Source organism: Myodes glareolus, chromosome 15 (assembly GCF_982192425.1).
Source record: "Myodes glareolus chromosome 15, mMyoGla1.1, whole genome shotgun sequence".
Taxonomy (NCBI): domain Eukaryota; kingdom Metazoa; phylum Chordata; class Mammalia; order Rodentia; family Cricetidae; genus Myodes; species Myodes glareolus.
Window position 1 is genome coordinate 41,829,973 of NC_142040.1, and position 22,251 is coordinate 41,852,223.

Here is a 22,251-nt window from a genome sequence, read left to right on the forward strand (position 1 = left end):
TGAATCCAGTGTCAAGGAAAGGTAGCAAACCAGACCGTGACGTTGAAGACATACTTGATGCTGCCGTTGTCAGGCAGGGGGTGTACAAACAGCTAGGGTATGCTCATGCATGTACAGGAAAAATAGTCACAGTGAAGAAAGAAATTAGAAATTGAAAGCCAGAGATCTGAGAAACGTGCATTATCTGTAGTGAGCTTGTGGGGATATAGAGAATTTCATCGTTTTAGTATTGTACAGATACTAAGAGAATTCTGAATCCTCTCTAACTTTTGGAGCAATTTTTTAGTCATACTACAATCAAAGCGATATTTTATCAGAACAAAGCTCTTTTGATATAGCTATCTCTCATATTTTAAAAAAATCTATTAATAAATTGAATTAATGGAATTTCTCTCATTCATTTTCCCTTAAAGTCTCAGAAACTAAGTTGCATTTTGTGGGAGGCCTGTGATAGGATTTGGCAAACCACTAGTTTTTAAATCTTGAACAATGGTAAGAAGCAAAGTTACAAACAGAGTAAGCAATTTGGATTCATTGCTTTTTTCCCAATGCAGTACAAAACCAAGTGAGGGGTAGAGGGATCCATGGTGTTATTCTTTGTGAATTTTAGACAGCAACTGTGGAATAATTTATTTATTACTTTTAATACTTTATATTGATAAATTAATATTTTATCCTAATATTTTTGATAAAATAATATTTTGTGTCACTTGAAAGTTTATTTTCTTCGGTGAAAATATGGCCACAAATTAGGATGGACTGTTTGATTTAACATACCTGGTAAATCCAACTTCACACAAGGCATTGATCTTTCTCTCCCAACTGGGCACTTATAGACATCTCCGGTTCTTGCTTTGGGTTGACCAACTAGAGGAGAACCAATAAGAACCCTGGAAGTTGAATAAAGCAATTAAGAAAATTAAGCATAATGAAACATTTGTTTTCATTATTTTATGGTCTCATAGAATATCTTCAGGAAAAGACACTTTAATATGTGTGATTGTTAAAGCCCTTGGGTGGATCCCCAACTGATGCTGCCCTTAAGAGCAAACAGCTACATTCAGTCTCTAGGACCCTATCATATACTGTAAAACTCTGAACTTCAAGACTGTCTGAGACTATGTTCTTGCAAGCTCAGAGATGACACAAAACACACTAAAGTATTTAAAAACCATATCTATATATAGTTGGGAGTATAAATATGTTTCAACATTCTAGAATAATAAATATAGATGAACTAAATCTCAATACGAACTTCAGTAAATAACTTTACTAAGCTGCCCATTACTGTCTCCATTTGTACAGGATGTGGGAAGCCTGATTTAATGGGAGTTCATGTGAAAAGTCGTAGAGGATTTGGTCGACAGCACAAAAGCATGGGCCCACAGGGATTTCAGTGCCAAATATGCTAATGTGACCTTAGGCTGGATTGCTGAAAATAGACGCTCTGGTCAAGGAACGCGATAGCCCCTCTGTGTTCTGCCCTGGTCGTGTCTGGAATCCCCACTCTAAGTGGAACATAGGCACAATGGAATGCATTTAGGAGCCTGTGACTCAGATGGGGGAGAGTCAGGCAATTCTGTCAGGGGAGAGATGCTCTAGAAAAAAAAAATGGTTCATTTAGTAAGAAGGAAAATGGTCAGAGAAGGACTAAAAGGTTAGGGGGTGGTACAAATGGCTCAAGCAAATATGTCCATAATTTTAAATACTTGTAAATTTGTCATACTAACAAAGGATGAGAATCATTTTCTATAAATTCTCTGTAAGAGTTTTCCTTAATATAAAGAAACTTATAAGATTATAAATATCAAGCTATTAAGCAGAATTCTTTAAATATATAGTATGATGTACTGACTGAACAATCTCTGATGTACAGAAAGAACCAAAAGAGTATTTCTTTTAGGCTACATTTCTTCTAGGAAATCATTATTCAAAATGGTCTAAGATAAGCAAAAAAGCTTAATACACAAAGGCAATACTAAGGGGAAATTAAGAAATAAGGATAACAGCAAAAGTAATAGATTATTGTAGGCACAGTCTGTAAAACCTTGTTTTATAGATGTCCATGAGTATATACAATAGGATGAAAATTTGTCTGTGACCTAATTCAAAGAGAAACCCTAGCTAATTTAAGTGAAAAACTGGTCTAATTTAAAGGAGATGAAACCAAATTACTAAACTCATTATGGTAGCACTGATAACAGTCAACAATTATTGAGTTTATGCCGTGTGCCAGACACTGTCCTAAGTGCCTTCCATACTCCAAATAATCAAATTCTCTCTGTAGAAGACAGAATGTGCCTTAGTGATAGTCTTTGTGCGTTGAAACTGTGGCTGCAGTGTTTGCTAGATTTCTGGTTTAAGATAAGTCAGTTACCCTGTTTGAGTCTTAATTTCTCCATGGCCAAAATGATGGCAGATCCTTATCTCACACGATCATCATCACGAAGGTCAACAGAGCTGAGATGCGCAAAAGACTTAGAACAGCATCTAGCTCATTACGGGCTACCTAAACGTCAGATATTCCTGTTGATGTACCTTTATTTCAGACTAGTAACAATTGAGTTCTGTGTAACACATTGATCTAAAAGAAGGCATTGAAAAGCACAACTCATTATAGCAAAGATATTAAGATTAGTTGCTTTTACAGTATTTTGTTTTATGCAAAATGGCTACATAGGTTGATGGTTAAAAACAGATTAGAGAAATTAGTGTCCCCTGATTGAAACTACTTGTCATGAGGCCTGATAAGTTAATGCTTATTAAAAATGGGGCTGGAGAGATGGCTCAGTGATTGCGAGCACTTGCTGTCCTTCCAGGCGGTTAAAATGTCCATAACACACGTCTGGTGGTTGTCAACTGCCGGGAACTCAAGCTCTTGAAGACTCTGCTCCCTGTTCTGTCCTCTGCGGGCACTAGTGCACACACTGACATACACTCGTGTGCATAAATAAAAGAGGAGTCTAACTGGGCATGGGAGGTGTGCCCTGGTGCTTGGGAGTTATCAGCAGCAAGAATGAGAAATCATAAGTTCGAGGCCATTTCCAGGCACATAGTGAGTTTGAAATCTTCTTGAGCTATACAAGACACAACTGAAAATAAAAAAAAAATAAATAAATAAAAACATAGGCATTGCACATTCAAGCTAGGCCAGGAGATGAGGATAGAAAAGGGATGAAGGTCAATATTTTCAAGTGTCTTAAAATGAAGCATGAAGACAATTGTATGTATTGCAGCAGTGAATGAATCTAAACGGTGCAGACTCAGCTAAGTCATTGGAAGAAAACACTGCTCTGTCAACAAGGGCAAGAAGGTCAATGAAGGTGGATAGAAGTTGAGTCTAGAAAGTTAAAGGTGAGGTTCAAATCATGAATGTTAATATAGTCCACCGTAAAAACTTTGTAGATTTAAATACCACCAAACTCGTATGTGTGTATGTATGTATGTATGTGTGTATGTTTGCACATATGCATGCATTCATCCATTCATTCATTCATTTTTGAGGCAGGATCTTGCTAAGTAGCCCAGGCTGGCCTTCAATATGTGATCCTTCTGCCTCCACCTCCCAAGCTCTGGCCTAAAGGTTTATGTCACCACACTTAGCTTCCACTTACAGAGAGGCATCATGGGAAACACATTTGCCTACCTTGCTGTGGATAATTTGGAGGGAAGCAATGTTAGAGGGACAAGGCCAAAATTCATACGAGACCTAAATTAAGGAACTAGAGAGGAAAGGAGAATCAATCTTATAAATAAATATTTAGGCTATAGGCTGCTTCATCTGGGTTCCTCCCGACAGAGAGCTAAGACAAACAAAATACAAACAAACAAACAGAAAGCAATGGTTCAGAGAGACTCTTAGGACATTTCTAAGCATGCACAAGTGTGGAGTTATAAAAGGGAGAGGATGAAGAAAGTAAATATGGGTATGGAAATAAATAAATAATGGGTTGCTTCCATAGGTAATAAACATAGTGTGAGTCCGGTTGTAGCCTACAGGTACATATTACCTCCTGAAACAATGCAGTGTAAGAGAGGACTGGAAGCTAGCTTGTATGTGAAAGAAGAAAATCAGGTAGGAGTGACCAGAGATAGAGAGGGGAGGACGTGGAACCAGTGGTGTCCAGAGCGACAGGGGGCAATGGAAGCTGCGAGCTGGCATGAGGCCTGTTGTCCTCTGTTAGGCCAGAATGGGTTTCTTCACAGCGTAACTGCCTTCGATTTCCAAACAGTGATATACGCTGTGTCTAAGGCCTTGCGTTGGAGCGCAGGGTCACTTCTGCTACATTCATTTTACAAAGCAAACCCCCAATTCAACAGGCACCAACAGATTATTGTCTTGAAGCGATGAAATTAAAATGACAATCATAAAGAAATGCACAACTCCAGCTGTCTGCAAACCTCTCTTTTTTGGGCTTCTTAGAGCTCTAAATTGTAGCCTTCCTCATTTTTCAGACAAGCCTGTTCCTTTCCGCGCTTCCTATACAGTCAGGGACTCTAGAGCCTCTCCTGTCACATCAGCTTTCTGACAACCCTTAAACAGAAGGAGATAAACTCCATTATACATTTCATTTGCTTTAAATACCTGAGGCTTTGTTGAAAAGGTAAACAGGTAAGTTCAAATTCACTAGCATAGCCTCATCTCCTTGATGTTTAGCCAAGCTACTGGAAATAAAGTGGCTGTTAAGCTCAGAGTTTCCACTCTCGCCTGATGTTCTGGACCCTTTTCCTTCTGACTGTGGTGCCACTGGCTTACTGACGCTGTTCACACAGGAGCTAAACGATCTTGCACCATCTGCCTTTGGTTAAGGTGCTAACTGACTGAAGTCAAATGAGTGAACCCAAGGGGCAGAAGGAATAGCATAATCCTCAAAATCTTGATTCTTTAGGTCAGGAAGTGGTGTGGTGGTTGGTTATCCAGCAACAATAAGTGAAAACAGGAAAGACATTTCCTCTTGCTCCGGCTTTTATAACCTTCCTTTCCTCCCTTCCAGAGTGCTCCCTAGGCCTTGGGTGCAGGAGTTGTGCTGTCCATGTGTCACTTGGGACTGGGCTTCTGAACTCGGCATTTTGGCCAGTTGTGGTTCACTGTACTTGTCTCTGATGCAAGGAGAAGTTTCCTTAACTTAACCTGAGAACTACATCCTGTGGTAAGAGCTCAGAGGAACAGGAAATTTGCTGTGAGACTGTGTCTCCTAGAAATGTCAGAGAAGCTACATCTATGAAGTCTCACCAACATGGCTGCTTAAACATGACCTGAACAAGGGCAACAGCAGCGGACATGTACACACGGGAGGGGAAAGCTCACGGGGCCTCAACCCCACAAAAAGAACTATAGGCAATTGGAATGCTGAGAGCAGGAGAAATAGGCTTCCCCAAGGAAGTGTACTTAAAATGGTTATTTAATACCAAATAGTCAGCCCTGGAAGGGAAAAATTATATGTGTGTGTGTGTGTGTGTGTGTATAAATATATATTACTATATAATATATGATATAGTTATATAATATAGCTATTTAGTAATATGTAATGTTATATATAACTATGTAATAAGCATATGTATATTTATGGTCTATGTTTATTACATAGTAATAAGCAGCATTATATGGACTGAACAATTTTTTTACATAGTTACTTATGATCAAAGAAAGAAAGGAGCCAGTATAGCGGTTCATAGCTTTCCCAGTACTCAGGAAGCAGAGGCAGGACGATCATTGTGAGTTTGAGGAAGCCTGGTCTACATAGTGAGTTCTAGAACAGCCAGAGCTATATCAGTGATGTGGGATTCCCCTCTGTATGCTGTGATTACCATTAATAAATAAAGAAAACTGGCTTGTCCCGATAGAGTAGAACACAGCTGGGCAGAGAAAACTAAACTGAATGCTGGGAGGAAGGAGGCGGAGTGAGGGAGAAGCCATGTAGCCCTACAGGAGCTGAATGAAACTTTACATGGTAAGCCACAGCCATATGGTGATATACAGATTAATGAAGATGGGTTAAATTAGGATGTAAGAGTTAGCCAATAAGAAGCTAGAGCTAATGGGCCAAGCAGTGATTTAAATAATATGACTTCTGTGTGATTATTTCGGGTTTGAATTGCCAAGCACAAGGGAACCAACTAGCGGCCTCCTTCCACATAGTGAGACCCTTTCTTAAACAAAACAATAAAAAGACAAAAAACTACAAATTTGAAAGAAAACAATGTGAAGTTGATACATGGGAAGGATAGGAGGGAGGGAAAAGTAGGGGAAAAATAATGTTATATATATAAAAACAGGAAGGAAATGTCCTCTCTCTGTCTCACTGTCTCTGTCTCTCTCTTATGGAAAATAGCTATATTCATTTAGTAATAATTAAGTGAGAGATAGCAGGGTAATAAACTTGTAGAGTGACTTAAAGTGACAATATTCTCTCAGGTATAGCTGACCAGACATATTCTGAAGTACATTTCTCTTGTGGATGAGTGATACAATTCCGAAATCCCTTCTTACCCCCAAATTCCATCTTTTCAATGGAGCAGATACAGTTTGTACACAGGATCCAACTTCATGGGAAATATATTATGAGCTTAGGAAATCTGGAAATACAAATGACAACGGAATCCTGAAAAGCATGGTATTAGCAAAGAAGTTGTGAATGACAAGAGAAAGGGAAACAGAGGTAGCGCACAGCCCTGAAAATGTGCAGGGGCAGGAGAATGGAGACAGAAAGGACATGATGGGAGGTCTGGGGGGCAAGGACCAAGCAGGATTCGACTTCCAGTGTGCACTGGAGCAGGTGGGCTAAGAGTCCATCACAAATAGAAAGAACTGGAATCTGAACAGATGCAACAATCATAACCAAGACATATTACGGATTCCGGGAAAAATGAAGATCAAGCTGTGTGAATACAGGAAGTGGTGGAACCCAGTAGCTGAAGATTGAGACAGGAAGTTTGGTAGTGGCGCCCAATGGTAGAGACAGAAGCAGCAGAATACAGCAGGTAAAATGGTCATTTACTTTCCTGGGGGCTGTCTGGTGTGGGAGAATTGTCTGTATTCTGTCAATCATGTATTTTAATAAAACGCTGATTGGCCAGGCAGGAAGTATAGGTGGGTCAACCAGACAGGTAGTAGAGGCAGGGTGATGAGAACAGGAATATTTTGGAAAGCAGGAAGCTTCCTCTGCCACTCCTGCGGAGACCACCGAAGCAGCAACATGTAAGCTGACAACTGGAAAGGGTACCAAGCCATGTGGCTAACTTAGATAAGGATAATGGGGTAACATAAGTTATAAGAGCTAATAAGTAGCCTGACCTAATGGGCCAATCAGCTTTATAACTTATAGAGATCTCTGTATGATTGATTTCTTTGGGACTTGCCAGTTGTGGAGTACTGGGTGGGACAGAAACCCCAACAAGCTGTCCCTTCATGTAACAGCTGTCTCCTCGGGCAGCAGGCATGCTTCTCTTGAATCACACATACATTATCACTCTAAGCCTAAGTCAGCCTCATTTTTCCCCAGGCTACATAAAAATAACAATATCTAAGGAAAGTATCATCAGTGGGTTTGTGGAATTCCAGCGATCCCATGTCTCAATCCTGTTATCTTTTTTTGTCTGGCAGTACAGACCACATTCTGTCATAAATTTTTAAAAATTATTTATTTGTTCTGTGTGCCTCCTTCTCTAGTAGAACCTCAGCACCCCAGTATCAGTAATTTTTTTGTTCACTTACATATCCTTACTGCAAGTGACAATTTAGATATATTATGTAAAAGGGAATTTACTGCTATACCCATAGATTATTGCCTGGCCCAGCGGTCGTCAGAGAGGCCCATTCAGCAACTGATGGAAACAGATGAAGAGATCCACAGTCAAACATTAGGCAGACCTAGGGAATCCTGTATGTGTTTGAGGGAGGGTGGAGGAGGGGAGATTCCCAGAGGTCAAGGCACCACAAGGAAATCCACAGAATCAACTAACCTGGGCTCATAGTGGCTCACAGAGACTGAACCGCCAATCAGTGAACTTGCAAGGGACTAATCTAGACCCTTTACATATATGTAATAGTTGTATAGCTCAGTCTTCTTGTGGGACTCCTAACAGAGGGAGTAGGGGCTGTCTCTGACTCTATTACCTGCTCTTGGCACCCTACTGGTTTGTCCAGTGTTAATAGGACAAGCCTAGCCTTGCTTTAACTTGCTATGCCATGGCTGGCAGATATACATGGAAAGATTGCACTTTTCTGAAGAGAAAGGAGAAGGAGTGGGTGGGGAGGGAGGGAGAGGACGGGATAGGGAAGAGACTGGAAAGAAAGGGGGTAGGGAGGGGAAACTGTGGGTGAGGAAAAATAAATTAATCATAAAAAGTACTAAAAAGGAAATTTAAATGAGAATAATAAAAGGGACTGTGCTCTTCATTATTGAAATTTTTGAGTCAAGTTGACTTATTACACTTTTACTTCTATTAATATGTTTGTTATTTTTGTCTCGGATTTGAGACACGTTCTCATTCTGAAGCCCTGGCTATTCTGGAACTTGCTATGTAGACCAGGCTGGCCCCAAAGTCACAGAGATCATCAGCTCTCTGTCTCCTGAGGGCTGGGATTAAAGGGACACTACACCATGTTCAGCCTAAATTTTGATGTTATATAGAACCTTTGAAACATCTTGCCTGTAGGTGAAGAGAAAAAAAATATTTTGGATATAATTACTGTTCTCTAGAGAAACACCTAGTGAATTCAAGAATCTTTAAAGCTAAAAAAAGATTTCTTTTCTCTATGTAAAAGTTCCAGTCATAATAGAAACTTAGTGAGTTGAGATGAAATGTGTTATTCATACTTGTCATTTTTGTTATTGTGACCATTGCTCTATTACTTTGGGGAGTGGGTCATGTCTGATGTCATTCTACAGGAAAAATCTATGGAGAAGGGTTTTCCAGAATTACAGTATTCCAGAACACCCCCTTTAACCTATCTCTTCACTGATGTCTGATAGAGTCAACCAAAGTCACTCTCAGATTGCCACAGCTCCTGTCCCAGCCAGTTTTGTTTTTGTCTTTCTTTTATGAATGGAGTAACTGTTCAGTGACCTCGAAAATGAAACTTGAACAGTGACCCTATTAATTATACTGATTTTTATAAGAAAAAAAAAGCAGAATGCTATAAATGAAATGAGCCAAAAAAAGGACAGTTTTAGCAAGAGGACATGTAAGTTTTGAATGGCATCATAAACAATGTAAAGTGAATACTGTTTTAAACTCTACAAGAGAAGAACTTGAGGACGTCTTCTCCCTCTGAACTTGAATAAGTTTTATTCAAAAGATACACATACTGGACACAGCCCATCAGTCACATAAGGCGTAGTACCTTTCCTAGCATAGTCTAGAGTCCTGGAGAGGGGAATCAAAGAACAGTAGAGTTTTGATACACTTTGAGCTGAGGATTGGGTTTGGGGGAATCTGTCTTCAACCTGACATCTACTGTGGGAGAACATGTCCAATGAAGTCATTGATGCCTCCAGGGTAGCTTGGACAGTCATTAAAAGTCCAGTGCGGAAGAAATAAAGGACCAAGACAGAATAGTGGAAAGCCCCAAATCGCAATTTCCCGAAAGCTTGCGCCGCACTGTGTACTCTTTACCAGCTTTTCTTCAGACTGAAGCTATTAGGTCAAGCATGCTCTTCTGGATTCTTCCAAAGGGCTTTGGAATCCCTTGGATGCTGCAACTCATGCTAGCTCTGATGAGCAGCACCGATCTTAATCAGAGGTATGATGTGTTCTGTTACTGAGAAAACATGTGGTTTCTCGGCAAGAGTCATAAAGTAAATTTACACTTGACAGTAAACTTCTGAGAGGTAAAGGGGACATAAAGCTGCTTTAGTATTGTTTTGATTCATCCCAAGGAATTTAAGCAATGTTTTTCAAACACAAGAAACACACGTATAGGGAGCCAAGAAGAACTACTTCCTTCTTTAGGCATGGTACAGAGGTAAGATGAGTTAGAATAGAGTGTATGTGTGTTTAACCTAAATTGGAAAAGTTTCTAAAATGCGGGCAGTAAATACTTATTAAGATGTTCACCCTGAAGAAAATTAAAACAGCAGAATGCATGTTCCTCAAAGCACGTCAGGTATTCCATAGTGCGTTCCCCAGCGTAAGCCTGTGTTCTCTCTGATTTTATAAACACTTGCAGAATATCCAAACATCTTTCTCCATCACCAGTGCCTGGGTCTCTTTAGAGTCACAGCTGGCTAACGTGCCACCCACTACAGCTCAGGAATTCTGGATGGAAGTTTTCTTATTTATAAATTCAGTTATTCAGACCCTTCTGGTTATTTCAGTCTTTTTACTTTACCATAAAAATCTTTAGAAATGTAGGCTGTTAAAATAGAAACAGGCAGCTGATACCCATATACATTCAAAATGTTCTAAAGCTCCATATACATATTGACATATAAATTCTGGTGCTAACCACAAAAGCAACAATTATCAAAACTGACTTTTTAAGATATTTCTAGTAAAGGGGAAGCACAGAGAGGCTTAAGGCCCATTTCTAGCCCTGCTTGAAGCAGTTCCATTACTGTTGTGGGACAATGGTCTTCTTCCCTGTAAAGATTTGTTACTTGTATTTTAATAAAATGCTGATTGGCCAGTAGCCAGGCAGGAAGTATAGGTGGGGCGATGAGAACAGGAGAATTCTGGGAAGAGGAAAGGCTGAGTTTTCACTTGTCATCCAGACACAGAGGAAACAAGATGAGAACACCTCGCTGATAAAAGGTACCAAGCCACATGGCTAACACAGACAAGAATTATGGGTTAATGTGAGTTATAAGAGTTAATAAGAAGCCTGAGTTAATAGGCTAACCAGTATATAATTAATGTAGAACTCTGTGTGCTTCTTTGGGACTGAACGACTACGAGACTGAGCTGGACAGAAACCTATGTCTACACATTTCTCTAGGAGAACCACTCTTTATTTATTTTTATGTAGTTGTGCTTCATGGATGGTAAGAATATGTTATACAAGGTTTAGCTGTTTAGTCAGTACAAAATCATTGAGTGCATGCTATGTATGTGGCCACATGTCAGTACAGGGCAGGGTACTGTCTATAAGAGTGGGCACTAAAGCCAATAATCAGTTACTAAGCGTCTTTTCTACTGTTAGCTTCTCTATCTACCAGCATACCACTTTGAAGTTTATAACTACCTACCATCTTGAACTCAAACTGTTTAAAAATAAACTCATCAACATCCTAAGATTGATTTACATGTCTGTACATAAATATGTCTCTGTCAATGACTTCTCATTTCCCAATAGTTGAATACAGAAATTTTGGAATATATTTTATCCTTTATTTCCTTTACTTTCCATTTCTAAAGGTATATCAAAACTTAATACTCATCTAATTTAATCTTGGGTATTCATTTATTGGATTCCAGTCACCCTTAGCCTAGTCTTGGGCATACTCTCTCTTTTTTGGCTTGTTTTATTTATTTTTTATTAGTTTGCTTTGATTTTGTTTTGAAACCATGTTTCAAGTACATCAGGTGGGCCTTGAACTCCCTATGTAATGGAGAATGACCCTGAACTACTGATCTTCCCATCTCTGTGTCTCAAATGCTGGGATTCTAGACTGTTCAACCAGACCCTACAAAGTCTCATCTTTTAAAGACTAAGTTGGATTCTGGTTTGCAGACAGATTTCCTAATTTGTAGGCAATCCAGTCAGATCTACGTTAATTTCCTAAATTACATTTAATGAAACAGCCTCCGGTGGTCTCTCCGTGCACTGGTTTTGGTTCTAAGATCTGTTCCTTGTCCTTGAAGGTCTACCTTGTCTCATGTGGCTCCCCATCTTGGTGTGACCTTTCCTCTCATTCACAGACAAGTTGCCTTTCAAGACTCAGATCACAAGTGAGGAACCACGTTTTGGTTTTTTTTTTTTTCCTTAACTCTCAAGGAGATCCCAGTGTGTCCCACACTGCTTGGCACTATTGTTAGTTCTTAATTGTCTTCTATATACCCTCTAGATTATAAACTTCTATATTTCTTTAATATTTCATTTCCCACAGAATTAGAACACTGCTGTATATGTTGGACATATTTGCTGCTTGGCAGATCCAAAGTCACGCTATCGCTAAAGAAAAAGTCTTATCGTTTTCAAAACCATTTGTAAAGAGAACTAAGCAACATTTATTGTGTAAAACAAGATCTGTAAGGGCATGGTCTCAGAAGTAAGAAAAGGTTGAGCCCTTATTATTGACTCAGAAATGTCTTTTGAATTATCAGTGTGCTTAAAGTCCATTTCAGTGCAACTTCAATCAGACATATAATTAGCAACATTTGTTTTGCAACTCTGGTTTTCTGGTTAACCTCTGCAAACCCTTGTTCTGTCTCTTTTCTGTGTAGCTCTTCGCCTCTGAAAAGGCAGGATCTCTGGGAATGAGATGCATCATAGCTTCAAGGTCTCACTGGGGGCTGACTTTGCCTCTTAACCCTTGGCCTTCTGGTTCCATGAAGAAAAGGGACTGGAGAATTCATGGGATGAAACCCTTATAATATGGGATGCGATCTTAAAGTCCTACCTCAACTTGATATGCCATGCTTTGTTGACACCCATGGGAGGCCTGCCCCTTTCTGAACAGAAACAGAAGGAGTGGATGGGCTAGGGCAGAGGAGAGGTTGGAGGAAGGATGGGAGAAAAGAAGAGAGGGGAAACTGGAGTCAGGTTGTAAAATAAATTTTAAAAAATGTGAAACAGAGCCTAAATAGGTCAGATGATTCCAAAATGGCAAGGAAAATACTAGTAAAGGACTTCTGATGCCAATATTCCCTAAAATCAGGGAGTCAATTCCAAGTGGGGGAAGAAACTTACAGTTTCTTCTCATATGAAGGATTAAACGAAATAATATAACAAAATTGAAAAGAAATTTTATAAAATATTTTTCAGTATTCATCTGTCTTTTAAGTAGGTGTTTTAATTCTTCAAAGGTTGATGTTTACTACAGTTTCCTTTAAATTTATGTATCTACTAGTGATAGGTAAAATTGACATTTGGATGTGTTTTCTGCATAATCACAAAGAAGCCTGGATAACTAGTCCACTTACTCTTTCCCCCCATGGGTTGAGCATAAATGGTTGTCTGCTGTTTAGTAGGATGACTATGCTTAACCCTCAACAGAGCACAGGACTGTGGGGAGCACAGGAAAAGTGAACAGAGGATGGGAAACTCCATAGCAATCTTGTGCAATGTCTCATAAGTGGTAATGTACACCTAAAATACAACATTCACACTTGGAAAATTTGAGAACACAAATTATTGGTTTCAGTAGTCTTTAGGGGATTACTACCAAACTTTAAAAGTCTAAAAGAGAAATCAAAATACACATCTTCTTCTGTGAAATAACAATTACGGACTGGCACATCACTGTTCTATCTGAAACAAGTCTCTTTTGCTAGGAAAATAATGGGCTCTTAAGATTAAGAAACAGAGAGACGTCTTAATTAACTCATAAAGTTTTTGACATCAGTTAGGTAGGGTGCAAAGCAAATGGTCTCAACTATTCATTTTGTGAAGTGGTTAAAAATTAAATATACTCTAACTTTTGTTCTAAAATGAACTTAACCAAAGGTTCACAGGATTAAAAGTGTGTCAGCAATTCAATATAGTTTACGGTCATCCTTAGACAACACTTAGCATATCACCCAAATACCAAAAAAAAATCTAGGCCCCCAGCAACTAAAGTAATAGTAAGTGTCTCTGGGCATCCCATCTCCTGTCGTATCCTTCTTCATGAATATGGGTCAAGTATCCAAGTAACTCGAGAATAGCAACAATGCAGGAATGCTTGTCAAAGCAACACAGTGGCTGAATACATACTGAAATACGAAACTTTCTTGAGGTCAGTCTAGTAATGAAACAGCAGAAATAAGTAACCACTTCCTCTGTAATTCCAAGGAACGCTGTTCTTTAACTTCATGTCTGCTTCCATCACCAACCCACTAGAATATGTTTTGTAGCACAAATGAGTCATTCAGTTAATGTTCCATTCATAAAGCATGCTGCAAATATTTTCCATTTTTTTGTGTGTGAAAGAACTGGACAACAACAGAGCCTGTCTGCTTACCATTTTCCTTCTTCATTTTCGTATTGTTGAACGGTGTATCCAAACATGTCCTCCACTGGGCCACTGAAACTCATTGAATTTTTCACATCAACGTTGAATGAAGTGCAGATGCCTAGAATAACTGAGAGAGGAAAGGAAGTTCAGTTACACACGGCTAAGGGAGAACGCATTGCATCTGGGGTCCTGGAAGGCATTCTTAGGGGGACCAAAGAAAGCTGTGTTCATATGAAAAAGAGCAATTGAAACACAAGAAAGGGAGAACTCAAGGGGAGTTCTGGTAGGATGTTATTTATTGAGCACCTATCAGATGGTTTTTAAAAATGTTTGGAAATTAATAACTATACCATTCCCTGTAGTAAAATTTCAGGATTCAGTGGGAATGACAAAAATTAAAAATGACTAAAGAGGTAATTTGAAGATAACGTTCCCGGAAGCGATCCCTCCAGTTCAATGTGACCAATAGTGACTTTGAACAGCTCCCTTTCCCCGCTGCAAATTCTGAAGATGCAGGCAGTTGGGTTTAAGCCTCCCCAGCCAGACCTTTCTCCTGTTTGTTTCTGAAAGGAAACTGCCTTTTCCTTCGGATCTGAAGTGTCCCTTTCCTCTGGGTGATCTTCAGAGGACCGTTTCTACTCAGGGACGGCTTCCTAGGCAGACCTGAGATAACTTCTCTGTCTCCTCAAGAAACAAGCATTTGATGGGAGTTTGTACTTATACAAAAAATCCTGCTTGCAACTGTATTGACTGTGGTAAACTCACAAACGTTTTGGTATAAATGAGATAATATTCTCAGTAACCCATGCCCAGTACACATTATATATACAATGAGAGTTTATTTCTTTAATTTCTCTGTGAGCCAGATATAAGACAAGATTTTAAGAAGTGTGACCACATACAGAGGTTCTAAAATCACAAGTTCAGATGGAGGATACTAAATACTTCATTTGGTCCTAGTTTGGAAGAACAGACTTACAAGTTTCAAATTCCCTGTCCTGAATAAAAGCAACAACCCTTATCAAAGAACATCATCTTATACAATAATAGCACATTCTAAGGCATGTTCAGAGGTGATTAACATTCAATTCTCAAAACTAGATTCAGTCACACGGATTCTGGAAACTTCTCTATTCTAAAGATGGAGGACAGGTAACATACCAAATCTCTTAGCTCTTATCCACTCTAAACTTCTTCCATAAATATGCTCTAAATCCAGGTTACTCTGACCCATAACCTTCAAATTACGTTAACAATAGTAAGTGATTATTTGATACACAGAAATCTAATTTAGAGAAAACATTTCCAGAGGAAATCAACCATTCTTTCCATTTGTAGATTAATCGATATAGCCTCTCTTTATCTTCTAAAACCTCTTCTTTGATTTTTTTGAAGAAACTTCCTACCAATATAACTGTTAAATACTATTTATATTATTATCTATGGGAGATGTTCCCCCTGGACTAGGAAAGTCTTAAAACTGAGGACAGTTTTACTCCTCTTTTTATCCTTCATAAAAATCTGGTGCGGTTCCTCTCACACAGATGGGCAGTAACATGTTTATAGTCTGAGAGATAATGTGTTGCAGAGGGAAGGGTGCCAGCTGTGGCTGGAGATGCACTGGCAGCCATTCCATCCGAGCAAAGCAAGACTTGTTAACATCCTAAGGTAAGGGGAAGACGGGACTTGGCAGGGAGAAGAAAAATTCTACCCAGGATTTGGAAGGGTCTCGGAGCGTAGTAAGAGACACAGGACAAATATGGTCGCAAGATCACAAACCAATCTTCCTGGCTGGCATGAAGGAAGTAGACAAAGAGTAGACAGCCAGGATACATCCTTTTATGTACATTTCCTCTTCATTCCTCAAGGGAGACGGAGCACAGCTGGCCACCATTCCCACATCCTCTTTTAGATGTTGGGAAGTCATTTTATACAGTGCTAGCCCTCTGTTCCAAGCTTTGAGTACATGCGTTTAACCTTTCTTCTATGGTTTTGATGTCTTGAACAGTTTCAACAGACTACTTTTTTTTCCACAAGACATACACAAAATATCGCCTCCGCAGTGTGGTTTCTCAGCCATGGCACTAAAGGCAATTTTGTCATGCTGAAAGGTGCCTAGCAATGTCTATGGCCCACTGCGCATGATGCTAGTGGCCTTCTGTGAGTTTTCACAATCAACGTTATCTCTAGACACTGCCAAAACCCTGTGGAGTCAAAATTATCCATAACTGAAAACAACTGTTGAAGAGATATAAGGATCTGAAATCTCCTACCAAGGACTGTACACCAGCTGTGGTCCAGAGATCAGAGGATGCCTAGTCCAAGGCAAGTGAGCATCATCAAGAGAGCTTGTGAATCTCGTGTCCCACCCAAATTTCAAGAACCAAATCTCCATGGGATTGTATCCCTTTTACAGTTTAAGAAGTATATCTGTATGACATGTTGTTTCCTCGTCACTACATCTACACAGGTAGAAGAATTGATCTACATTCAAAGAATTCCCCTTTTAGACAAAATGGGAAACACACCTTTTTTGTGGGGGGGCCTCAGCGTCAATTTCACTTGTTTGAAGGATTTCTTTATCCATCACTTTATTATTTGGGGAGCGGGGTTCTCTCCTAAAGGCCACTTGAGCACTCAATATTCTTGGACGTGTCTATGCTACATGTTGCATGGAATGCCTGAGGGTGGGCGCTGCATTGATTTTCCCTGTCCTTAGAATTCTACAGGCGCTTTGCTTAAAGTAATTTTAAATCTGCCCCTTGTATGCTTTCTGAGACACCATGGAGCCTGTGGCACTGGAGATGACTTTTTTTTTGTTTTTATAAAAGTAGTTTGCAACTTGTCTTTTTGATTTAAAGGAGTGAAAGCAGTGTCTCATAACTTTTAGTTCAATGCTTATTTTATTAGAGTAGATTTGCTTGGAACTTTATGTTCTAGAAGTAAGACAAAATGGCGCTTATCTCAACGAAAGGGAAAAAAACAAACAAACAAAAATCATGAAACAAAACATAACAGTCTGAAAGGCTTGGGAGTCCAGATAAGGAAAATATTGAAAGTAACCAGAAGTGAGTAAGTCTAGATTCAGATGTCTAAAGAAAACGCTAATCTCACAAGTACCGCTGAGAAGTCTTTTTCTAACAATCACCATGTGCTGTGTGCTGTTCCTCCTTTTCAGTCTACTAAACTCCTCAAAAGTCCTGCCGATACCATGCTCATCAGCATCATGTGAGTGAGCGAGAGCATCCGTAGCCAAGTATAGTCCCCGTATTTCCACGGGAGTCCACAGTATAAAGCATCAGTCACCATTCACATTGATTGAGATTGTTTTCCCCAAAACCAGAAAACTCCTGAGTGATCAGTAACTCAGGGCCGTCTTTGAAAGAAAGTGCCTTCTAATGACCAAGAATTGGTGTGTGTAGTTCTGTGTCCTCAGAGGGTGGGTTGAGGAGGAAACTGTACTTTGGTGACAGCCGGCTGAGAAGGATGTTGAGGAGGCTGGTATGGGAAAGTAGCCATGGCAACAGAGCTCAGACCAAGTTGCTGGAAGGACTTCACGGAAGCATATGTTTATAGAGAAAAGAAAGGAAGGCGTCTGCTCCTTTTCAAGCCTGACCATATGTTCTACGTGCCCTAGTAAAGAGCAGATGAGAAAGACGGGGTGGTTGATGTTGAAGGTTATCATTTGTAAATGACACCATTTCTTGTTCATTTTCCCCTTCTGGATGAAATTTCATGTGCAAGGCAATAAATGAGTGAAAGAGATACATAGTTTCCATGTCTGGGTTTTTTTGGTTCCAAAATAATGTTTTTCATAGAAAGAAGATATTAAGTTATTGCCTGAAAAGGATAGTAGCTATAGCTTTCTTTTTGTAGATTTGGAAACCTAATCTCAGAGAAATTAAGAGACGAGTCTAAGCAGACAGAGGATGCCAACAGGGTCTCCTCAGGTCCAGTCGTGGATTTGCTGTAATGAACTTTAGACTGTCTTCATTTCCAGAATGGTTATAGTAATTGGTCAGATGAAACTATAACCCCCCTGAGAACAACACTCAACTGGCCCGTGAAAGTTTTAACCCTGTATAGTTTTGGAATTTGAGGTGTGACTGAAATAAAAAGTTGAATGAAGGTAGAAAACTCTGAGCTACTTCAGAGACAGAGGACTCTGGGGGAGGCCACACCCTTTTTCCCTCACATTCCCAGTTCCAAAAAGAGTCACTGTGGCCTATGAGCTCACTTCTTAAATAGGAAAACCAGGGCCTGAGCACCTGGCCTAGCAATGCTGCTCTAGTCATATCCAGGTGGGAATATATAATAGCTAATGGAATTTTCTACCTGGCAAATTCTGAGGCCAAGGCAAGTGAGCATCAAGTAAGTGGTGGCAAAGAAGATGTTTTATTTTATTATTCTCCTTTAATAATTTCTCATGTATATTTATCCAATGTAGCAACAGAACTCATAATTAACATTACTTTCAATCTAAAGTTTGAAATGATGACATTTTATTTATTTATTTATTTTGGTTTTTCGAGGCAGGGTTTCTCTGTAGCTTTGGAGCCTGTCCTGCAACTAGCTCTTGTAGACCAGGCTGGTCTCGAACTCAGAGAGATCTGCCTGCCTCTGCCTCCTGAGTGCTGGCATTAAAGGCATGCGCCCACCACCCAGCAAAATGATGGCATTTAAAATGAAAGATAGTAATAGTTAAAGTGTACTGTGAATTGATGAGTCCCAGAATAAGTTCCTTCCTATGTTGTCAAATGTAACAAACTTGATGATATCAAAGCTTTGTCTCTGAAATTTTTATTAATTTACTTCTCAAGGATCAAATAATTGGATTTCAATTTTGAGGTACATGGTTTCCAAAAAGAATAAAAATTTGATTGAAATTACAACAAGATCTGACCAAACCAACTATGGGATAACAAGTTTCTAGTTGATCTGAAAGTTGAAGAGATTATTTTTATAGCTTTTTGGTTATGAAAATGATCCAGAAACTTCCTCTAGCAAAGCTATGGGAAATCAATAGTGAAAACAGGACCATAATAGAGTCTAAACAGAGAGTACAGAAAGAAGGAAAAAATCTGGAGATGACATCGTAATTTCAAACAAAGAAGATCTGTACTTGCCATAAAAAGAAATATGTCTAATTCATGCTCTTTGAAACAAGAAAAATGTCCCCATAGAATGATATAAAGAAAACACACAATGCCATTCAAAGCCGCTTTCATCAGAAGTGATGGAATATGTCGGCAAGATGTCTCCCTCCATCAGCAAGGCCAGCAAAGCCAACTCAAACACCCTGGTCTGCACATGTTTTCCAGCTTCACCCTGGGAGGCTGCTCTGTGAATTCGGTTTGCTGCAGTCGGTGAATTGTTTTGTCTTTGCTTCTAAAGTCCATGACCTCTAGTTGTTAACAAATGGCATTTGATCTCCAAAGTGAGGTAAGCGTGCGTGCGTGTGTGCGTGCGTGTGTGAGTGTGGTGTGTGTGTGTGTGACTGGTGGGGGGGACGCAAGAAAGCATATTTCTTAAAACCTAGTAAGCGTTTTCTACACGTTTTTAAGAATGTCAGGATAAATGGAAAAAAGAAGGGTTTTTTAGCAGAGACATCATCCTGACTACAAGAACTTGTTCCCTTTCAAACGAGCTACCAAGAATATTCAATTCCACCAAGGTGTTTCTCAAACTGCTAAAATTCTCCTTTAAAGTTTTTCTGTGGAATCTGCCCTTTGGTGGTGCTTCTATTCCTTTGTAGTATCTACAGACATCTGCTCATTGCCCATAACCTCTCCCACCACAAATAATTGCTTGCTTCACCAGCTCCTTTCCTTGTCTACTCTGCTCTCGGAAATTCTGACTCTCAGGAAGCCACCCCCTCCCGCTATCAGCATCGTGTGTTCTATGGGATAAAAAAGCTGCAGGACCTTAGGAGTCCTGGATCCCACTGTGGGAACACAACTCGCGTGTTTGTGCAAGCAACATGAGCGGAGGGCTGTTTTGCAGCTGCCCCGGCATTCTGAGAGCTGAACTCATAAGGTCCGTGATGATTCAGCTGAGCACCGCATATGTGAAGCCACACAGGGCTTCAAAACAAATCAGGGGGACCCCGAGTAACATGCAGAAGTAATACGGTGGACAGTCTTTGGATACAAAAAACACTGAAAAACAGCTCTATCATTGTCGGTGGAATCTTTTCAAAGGATTTTATTAACTTAACTCCAGGCTCAAGCTCCGCCCTGCCTCTGTGTGTGTGTGTGTGTGTGTGTGTGTGTGTGTGTGTGTGTGTGGTATATGCATGTGTGTACATGTGTATCAAGATGTGTGTTCCACTGCACACTTGTGCATACACCTCAGTATGTTGAGTGTTCTACTTACCATTCTCTGCCTGATTATTTGAGACGGGTTTCTCGCTGATCCTGGAGCTCTGTTGGTTTTTTTTTTTTTTTTTTTTTTTTGCCAGGCTGGTGGCCCACAAGTCGTACGATCCTGTCTCTGCCACCACTTGCCCCTTCTGTGCTGAGGTTACAAGCCCTTGCAGACACAACTGAACTTTTGTCCAGGGTGTTCAGATCCCAACCCAGTCATCTCCCCAGCCCTTAGAGCCATGGCTGTTGGTGTGCACAATAGGCATTTCCGAGAGTCAGAAAAGCAGACAGACTATGTGCATGGTGAGCAACTTCTCCAACTCACCCAATAGCATTACTTGGCAATTTAAAATTCCAGACATTAAGAGATCCCATTACTGATTTTCCTAATCTATTAATTATCATTTTTTAGGGCTGAGGTGTAGGACTTGACATAGTTCTCTTTGTTTCTATGTTTCATAAACCCAATAGCATTTTTAAACCTGAAAAACCACTTGTACATGATCTTCTATGCCTTCTTGACCCGTGAAACTACTTGTTTATAATAATAAAAATGAGCTTAGACTGATATTCTATTTCCGGCTTATATATGTCTTTGAGAAGGAATTCTATGCAAACTAATAAAATCTATTTTGAAGAACCTCTTAAGAAAAGAGACTACAGTATTTTGTTTAAGCTCTTTCTCCTAGGGTATGACAAATGACGGAATGCACAGGGTAGGCACGTAAGATTCCACTCTGAAACAGAGCTAAAGACATTGCCAAAATGTGGGTTGGGAAGATTACTCTGTCCCCTGATATACAAATAGTACAAGAAGGTTCAAAAGTGGCTTTCTCTTTTCTCAATATACAATTTTAAGAGGCAGCAAAAGCATACTTGGGCATAAGAAAAAAAATGAAGTATAAAAGAATGGAAAAGTTATGGCATTTTAAAATACACAATATTTTAAAGCATTTATTTAGGTTGTTAAAATTTGAAGAATTAAAGCTAACTTTTTTCATCGTGATCATTCCTGTTGCTACGTCGTATCTCTTTTAAACAGAACAATTTGTTCCTTAGGAAAATTCCAACATGTAGAAAGACTACCCAACTAGTTTGTGGTTGTTTAGATTAGAAAATAATTAGAGGCAGCCTGAGTTAGCAAGGACATTCTTTCACATCAGGAAAAAGGCTACACTTAAAAAGTGTTTTATTTAGAGGTGAGCTCAGTGACCCACACCTGTAATTCCAGTACTTGAGAGGTTGAGGCACAAGGAACACAAGTTCAAGGCCAGTCTGGGCTAGATTGACTTTCAGGCCTGCTGGGGCTATAAAGGAAGATGGCATCTTTATCTTAAAGCCTACCTGCATTCTGTTATGCCTGGGGTCCCAAAGGGATGTTGCATTTTGCACACCATTGGTATGCTGACCTCTCTTACCTCATGGTTTTGTTTGTTTGTTTGTTTGTTTTGATTTTGGTTACTTTGCCATATTAGAAGCAGGAGGCTAAGAATGCAAATTTATAATGTCATTTGTGCTGGAATACAATTCACCAGCTTTCTGCTTTAACACACAGGGGCACTCACTAACCTTTGTAAGCACTTCCATAAAACAAAACATGGAAAAACTGTGCAAACTCCAATCGCACACTTACCACGAAACTAACACCCGTAGGGGAATAACTGCTCATCCAAGTGTTCGCTAGATGTAGCAACCAGCAAGTTCATTCTCTCCATGTAATAGCTGCCACTAGGGATCTTCCTGTACTATATAACAGGCTATTTTTTTTTCTGAATAGCTAGTATTGC

General features: G+C 39.6%; 1 protein-coding gene across 1 annotated transcript in view; it reads right to left on the reverse strand.

Annotated features, from left to right (window-relative positions):
• The window catches only part of Itga1 (integrin subunit alpha 1), a 146,247-nt gene that overhangs the window by 83,228 nt on the left and 40,768 nt on the right, over positions 1-22,251 (reverse strand). The window contains exons 2-3 of the mRNA XM_048443056.3: positions 14,106-14,226; positions 778-890 (exon numbers count right to left, since the gene is read on the reverse strand). Coding sequence (XP_048299013.2) covers positions 778-890; positions 14,106-14,226 — 234 coding nt within the window. The remainder of the gene's footprint in view (positions 1-777; positions 891-14,105; positions 14,227-22,251) is intronic.